The sequence below is a fragment of the Prenolepis imparis genome, unplaced genomic scaffold (genome assembly GCF_030444845.1).
Source record: "Prenolepis imparis isolate NDT839.2.m4 unplaced genomic scaffold, iyPreImpa1.0 SCAF_29, whole genome shotgun sequence".
NCBI lineage: Eukaryota > Metazoa > Arthropoda > Insecta > Hymenoptera > Formicidae > Prenolepis > Prenolepis imparis.
The window spans coordinates 235,013-241,885 of NW_028141187.1; the positions used below are offsets into that span (position 1 = coordinate 235,013).

Below are 6,873 nucleotides of genomic sequence, written 5' to 3' on the forward strand. Positions count from 1 at the left end.
GTGACTTTGAAAATTGAGATAGTATCACTATACGGCATTAGATATATAAAATATGAATTAAATGATATCACCGTAAGGCAAGATAAAAATGATTATGGATAATATCACCAAAGGCAAAATATGAATAAGAGTTTTATAGTTTTCAGATATCACCTTTTAAGGCAGAGAAAATATTAATCAGCTTAGATAAGATTAGATTGATAAAGATATAAATCACCATAAGGCAAAGATAGAATTTGGATGATCACCATAAGGCAAAGATAGAATTTGGATGATCACCTTGCGGCTAGCCTCAAATAATTGGCTTGATGGAAGGTATCGACTATCATGATATGTACTTACATGATGTCCCCAATTGGACAAAGTCGACCTTCCTAACCAGATATATGTAATAAACCAAATCGATGTATCTCAGATGATCTTGTTATTTCCGTACGATGCGCACCGTTTCGATTCAAACATTAAAAAAAAAAAAACTCCATAAAACGAACTACGATAAACAGCTGCATAGCAACCAGATCTTTTTCTTTTTTCACAGCACTCTTTGAAAGATTCGAATAGACTTTCCTATACATTTTCTCCGCCCGCATTCAACAATAGATTTGTTGAATGAATTTCAGGATCAGTTGGGATAATACATAATTTTGTTATAGGTCTCTTGTAAATAGAATTTGCAGTTTTCACTGTAACAACTCTGGTTAAACCGTCTGGTCCTGGATGTAAATGTGTGACTCTTGCGAGGGGCCACTTTCCTGGCGGGTAACGCTCATCCGTAATTAATACTAAGGATCCTTCCTTTATTTCATTCGAAGGGTGATACCATTTAGAAATGGCTTGATACCTTTGTAAACACTCTATAGACCATCTTGACCAAAAGTGATCTACTTTCTGTTTAAGTAATTGCCAGCGTGAAAGCAAAGATGTCTTTTCAGTTAATAGACTCGGTTCCGGTAATGTAGTTGGTGCTTCTCCAATAAGAAAATGTCCTGGAGTCAGGGGTGAATAGTCAGATGCATCATCTGATAAAGGACATAATGGCCTTGAATTTAACACTGCTTCTATTTGTACAGTTATCGTTGTCATTTCTTCATACGTTAATATAGTGTCCTTTAAAATTCGTTGTAAATGAAATTTAATAGATTTTACAGCTGCTTCCCACTTTCCTCCAAAATGAGGGGTTGATGGAGGATTGAATTTCCATTCAGTGTTATCTTTAGCGAGAAGATAGGCAAGGTCACGTAATTCATTAGAAGATGACTCGAAAAAACGTCTTAAAGTTGCATCAGCTCCAACAAAGTTTGTTCCACAATCACTTTGTAACGTAGCACATATACCTCTTCTACCAGTAAACCGTTTATAGGCAGCTATAAAAGCATCAGTGGTATAATCCGTAACTACTTCTATATGTATTGCTGATGTTGTGAGACAAACAAATATAGCTAAATAGCCTTTATAAGTTTTTGCCGCTCGCCCTCTCCAAGTCTTCAATATCACGGGACCAGCATAATCTAAACCTGTGTTATAAAAAGGTCTTGCTGGAGTCACACGTGATGATGGTAATTGACCCATGAGCTGTTTTGCTCGAATTCCGCGATACCGTGCACACCTTCCACATCTTAGGATGTAAGAACGTACAGGTGCTCTTCCACCGATAATCCAATATGAACTTCGTAAAAAACCGAGAGTAACTTGAGTACCTCCATGTAGCGTCCTTTTGTGAGCATCATCAATGATCAAAGTACTTAACGAAGATCTTCTCGGTAAAATAAGTGGATGTTTTGTGTCAGACTCTATCTGTGCATTATGGAGACGACCTCCAACACGAAGTAATCCTTCATGGTCTATAAAAGGTGTAAGGCGAATCAAAGGGTTGGATTTAGGCAAATGCTCTCTATTAGAAATTATACGAATCTCGTTCGAAAACCATGCTTGTTGTACAATTCGTACCCAAAAATTACGACTCTTCTCGATTTCCATGGGTGTTATGGGATGTTTAATCAGTGTTGATTGTGATTCTCTACGGAGACAACGAATAAATCTGCGACAAATAGAAGTAATTCGTAATAATTTCATGAGTGAAGAGTACTTATCCAACAATTCCCAGTATAAAGGTTGATGGGTGACAGCAATCATGACTTGTCTGGATCGTTCTTCCAAACCAGTTTCCGGTAACTCTTTACATTTGAAAGAAGGCCAAGATGATGGTGACTCAGAAAGCCAATTTGGTCCTTTCCACCACAGATCAAATTTAATTAATTGATCTGGCCTTAAACCACGAGATGCACAATCCGCAGGATATTGTTTGACAATACCAAGGTCTTTCATCTCAAAAACGTTCGATAGCGAAGACTTGATGCGTTTGATCCAATCGAGATTAGCTGATGCAATCAGCATATCGTCTACATATATTATGATCAGCATAATATCATTTTCCTTTTTAGCCATGAACATACATGGTTCCTGGGGTAATTGATGTAAATCAAGACGCTTCAATTTCATTATAAGGCGACGATTCCATTCTATTCCTGACTGTTTCAATCCATACAATAATCGTTTCAGCAAGCAGATTTTCTCATTGTTCTCTTGTAAGTCAGCCATCCATTGTTTTGTAGTTCTCAAAATATTTTCATCGTGAATAACCTGCCTACTCGATCCGACATGTGTTCCCAATAACATTTTTCTGAGAATTTCGTCCAAGCCTTGGGGAACTCTCATGTAAACATTTTCTTTGAGCTCGCCATTTAAGTATGCCGTGACAACATCCATTTGGTGAATTTCGAGTCCTAATTCGGCCGACAGCGCTGCTACTGTTCTGATGGAAGTCATTCGAACAACGGGAGAGCTTCGGCTCGTATGTGATAGAGGATGGCGACCTTGAATACAAACGCCCGGTGGCATGGCACCGTTAGGGGATAGACATTGCACGGCGCCTGTGGCGCTGTCCTCCCTCCATGCAGTTTGCGGCCCTGGCCGCGGGGTTCTCGTTCCGTTGTCTCGGGGGTGTTTTCGGGGGTATTTTCTCCCGGGGGTGTTTCCCCAGGGTCTCGGGGTGGGTTCTTTGCGGCGGGGGCCGCGGGGTTGGGTGACCATCCGTGACTGCCCGAGGGGCTCTGCCCGGAGGGTTTACCCGAGGGGCGTTGCCCGGAGGGAGTCACGGGGGTCGGTCGCCGGGGCCGCTCGGACGTTTCCGAGGCGGGGTCCGGCGACGAGAGGAGCCCCAGGGTGCTGGTGGAGAGCTTGCTCTCGCCCAGCGTCTCTGGAGTTGGCCGTGCCCGGGCCACTCGGACGTATTCCGAGCTTAGGCTGGGCGCGGCGAAGAAGGCCATGCGTGGCTACCCGAGGGGCTTTGCCCGGAGGGTTTACCCGAGGGGCACTGCCCGGAGGGGACCACGATGGCTGGCCACCGGGGCCGCTCGAAAGTATTTCGAGGTCGGGGTCCGGTGGCGAGAGCAGTTACCACCAGTCGGAAGCGACCGTTGCCTCTTCCGAAGCAACCGGCTGGTGGAAGGCGTCAGCCCACACTGGACGTAATTACCGATGTGGTGCGTGCTGGTCGCCAGGGCAGGGCCGGGGAGCGGCGACCCTGTCAGTAGGTATACTATGCCAATTCTAACCCATGGGGCTCCGAGGGGAATGCGGGGCGCGGGGGGTTCTCCGTGGCGAGGGGTATGACGTCACGCGGGGCGGGGGAACTCGTAGGCGCGGGGGCTGACGTCACGCGGATGGAGGGGATGTTTCGGCAAAGGAGGGAGGAGAGTTTTCTGAGTGCAATATTTGTAGATGGATATCTTTACGATTTTTTTTTTTATGAGGGATCCTAGACATTTTCCCAAAAAGAACAAGCGCCGACGATCGACAATTTTGTACCCTCGCTAGTATAATTTTATTACGGAAGCGCCGATGTCCGGCTGCTCGAACTTGTCAACGGAGCGTTCTAGAATCCATAAAACTATGTTTTTCATTTTATGGACATTTTATCATTAGGAAAGAAATGAAGATTTTAGAGCCAACGCTGCGACGAACATGTTGAAACGTGATTAGGTGCAAAAGCGTTGACGTTCGGCAGCTTTGTACCCTCGCGGAAAATCCTCCATAAACGAGAGCGAAACATTTTTTTCTTAATATTTTTAAGGAAGAATGCAACGTATCGGCGCCAACGTTCGGCTGCTTTGTACCCTCGCAGAAAATCGGTCGTAAACAGATAGCGATCGATTTTATTACTATGATATTCCTTTGCGATAATTTTGAGAGGGATGGGGGTTGAAACTTATGGAGAGCGGGTCTGTATCCACGATGTTCATCACAAAGTATTCAGTATTCATATAGTAAAGAGCTAAGTGTCCTGTGCGAAGTGTTAGTAGCATAATAGTGAGAAAAAAAAAATGGAAAATGATAATAATTTCGAAGCGATATTAGACGAGTCGTCTGACGAAGATCACGCGCTGTCGGATGACAGTAATTATATTAGTAATTGCAGTGAGGACCTTACGGATATTGACGACAAGGTAGTGGACAATTCACAAATCCTTGCGCTAAACGGACGTACAAAAGTTTGTACAATATACTTTTATTATTCGACGGGTACTGATCAAGCTCTATGTACTACATGTATGATCTCTATTCAAGACTTCGGACACATGTATGCTGTTCGGAAGCATGTGATTCAATTACACGACGCAGTGGAGAGTCGATCGTGCTGCAATTGTAGAAATCCATTGTATATAATAATTCCATGCAATATGTGCCCTATTTGCACACAATAAACTTTGGGAGATTGTGCTGGGACACTTAAAGTGAGAATTCTGAAAGTGAAGATGGCGTCTCAGGAAAGATTGAAGAACATTCCAGTGACTTCGATTGTGCATTATTTAAGAAATCGCGAACTTGATGTGCAAAAACCTCAAGCAAGAGATGTGTTGTAAGTATTTCTTTTTAATTTAAAAATTGTTAAAATAATTAATAAAAATTTTTTTTTTTTCTGTCACAGAAGGGACCCCTCGCAGTAGTCCCACGGCCGTCGTCTTGCCACCCCCACCATCGTCGGCACAGCCGCCCGACCACCTCACCACCGTTGCCGCCACCACTGCCCAGCCGCTGCTCCTCCGCTTGCCGCCGACGCATTAAAAATTTTTATATATTATAATATTTATATTCTTATCTTTATATTCTTATATTTATATTCTTATCTTTATATTCTTAGTGTTTATATTCTTATCTTTATATTCTTAGTGTTTATATTCTTATCTTTATATTCATATTATATTATTATATTCTTATATTTTAAATTTTAAATTCACTTTCATACACACACACACACACACACACACACACAATTATAAATATTACGCATACTCATTTTAAGAATAAAAATTATTTTAAATATTAAAAAAATATATAGTTTATTTTAGAATAATTCCTCTTTCCATCTATATTAAGAATATTATTATAAAAGAATTATTATATTAATATTATTATAAAATAATTATATATTAAAATATTATTAAAAAATAAATTCTCTCTCGCGTGCGCCTCACGCTATCTCTCTCCTCGCTGCGTCTCACGCTATCTCTCTCTCTCTCTCTATCTCTCCTCGCTGCGCCTCGCGTCATCTCTCTCTCCTCGCTGCGCCTCACGTCATCTCTCTCTCTCCTCGCTACGCATCGCATCATCTCTCTCATGGTCCCTAGCCTCTCGGTCCTTAGCCTCTCAGTCCCTAGCCTCTCGGTCTCTAGCCTGGCGTTCCCCCTTCCCCGCATGACGTCATCCGCCCCGCAAGGACCATGCAACGAGCTACGTATGAGAGCTGGGACTGCTTACGGGTGGGAGAAAGATGGAGAATGGAAATGCATGCAAAGAAATTACATCATAATTTAGACTTAAAAACTCTTTATTCTTTTAAATATTTTTTTTTTTTTTTTTCTTACATATTATGGACTAAAAACTAAAGCTGTCAGCTCGCAATCGATGAGCTGATGCTTGTTGAAGGCGTCGCTAGCGCGTATTACATTTGATACTTCTTTAGGATTCGTTACATTGGACGCGATATTTGAAAATTGCGTAAACTTGATATCGACTGTATTGGTAATTTTAACCAATCGGTCAAAAGTTACATCAATGCATGGATCGAGATCGAACATACGGTGTAACGTCGATTCGATCATCATCATGCATACATTTGAAGATTCAAGACTTATTAACTTGGCGTCGTTAATCGTACGAACTCGCACTGTTAACGGTCCAACGCTTATAAAACTGTAGGCATCTTTAAAATCGTTTCGAAGCAGATTCTGAATATTGTGACGTTGCTCGTAGAGTCCTTTCCACGCTTCGAGAGATAGTATCAGTTCCTTTCCTCGATGATCTCCTATGGCGATTTCCACGTAACTCGGTGGATCCACTTTGATACCAATTTCGAGGAATTTAAATTCCGTAGCCGTCAATGCGTATCGTCTGCCTAGTATACGAACCGCACGACGCTCCAACGAAATGCTGTAAAAATGAAATTAGTTTGAAAAATAATACAATTTGTAAAAATATAAAGACAAAAATAGAAAAATAGAAAAAGTTAAACTTACTCGTCACATTTATTCTCAAACGATGGAGTGTCATCACGACTCGGGACGTAATTATTCACACGTCTGCCGGAGCCACTGCTTCTTTTAGCGTAGTACATATTTCCAGATTTTAAAAGTGAACCACCAGTATGAACGGTTAACGCTACACTGATCGTATAAAATTAAGAATATACGTGACGCTTATTTTAAAAAGTAGTGGGGTAAATATGGTGGGAGATTCTAGAATACTATTAGCGCTATGAAATTTAGGAGAAGGGGAAACGGCGCTCGGATAAAAAGAATTCTTAGAAACGATTCG

The 6,873-nt window shown here is 41.7% G+C and overlaps 1 protein-coding gene across 1 annotated transcript; it reads right to left on the reverse strand.

Annotated features, from left to right (window-relative positions):
- Window positions 1-567: 567 nt before the first annotated feature.
- On the reverse strand, window positions 568-2,826 carry LOC145946928 (uncharacterized). The gene has a single exon (XM_083056683.1). It carries the CDS (start codon window positions 2,824-2,826, stop codon window positions 568-570), a length of 2,259 nt encoding a protein of 752 aa, XP_082912809.1.
- Window positions 2,827-6,873: the final 4,047 nt, after the last annotated feature.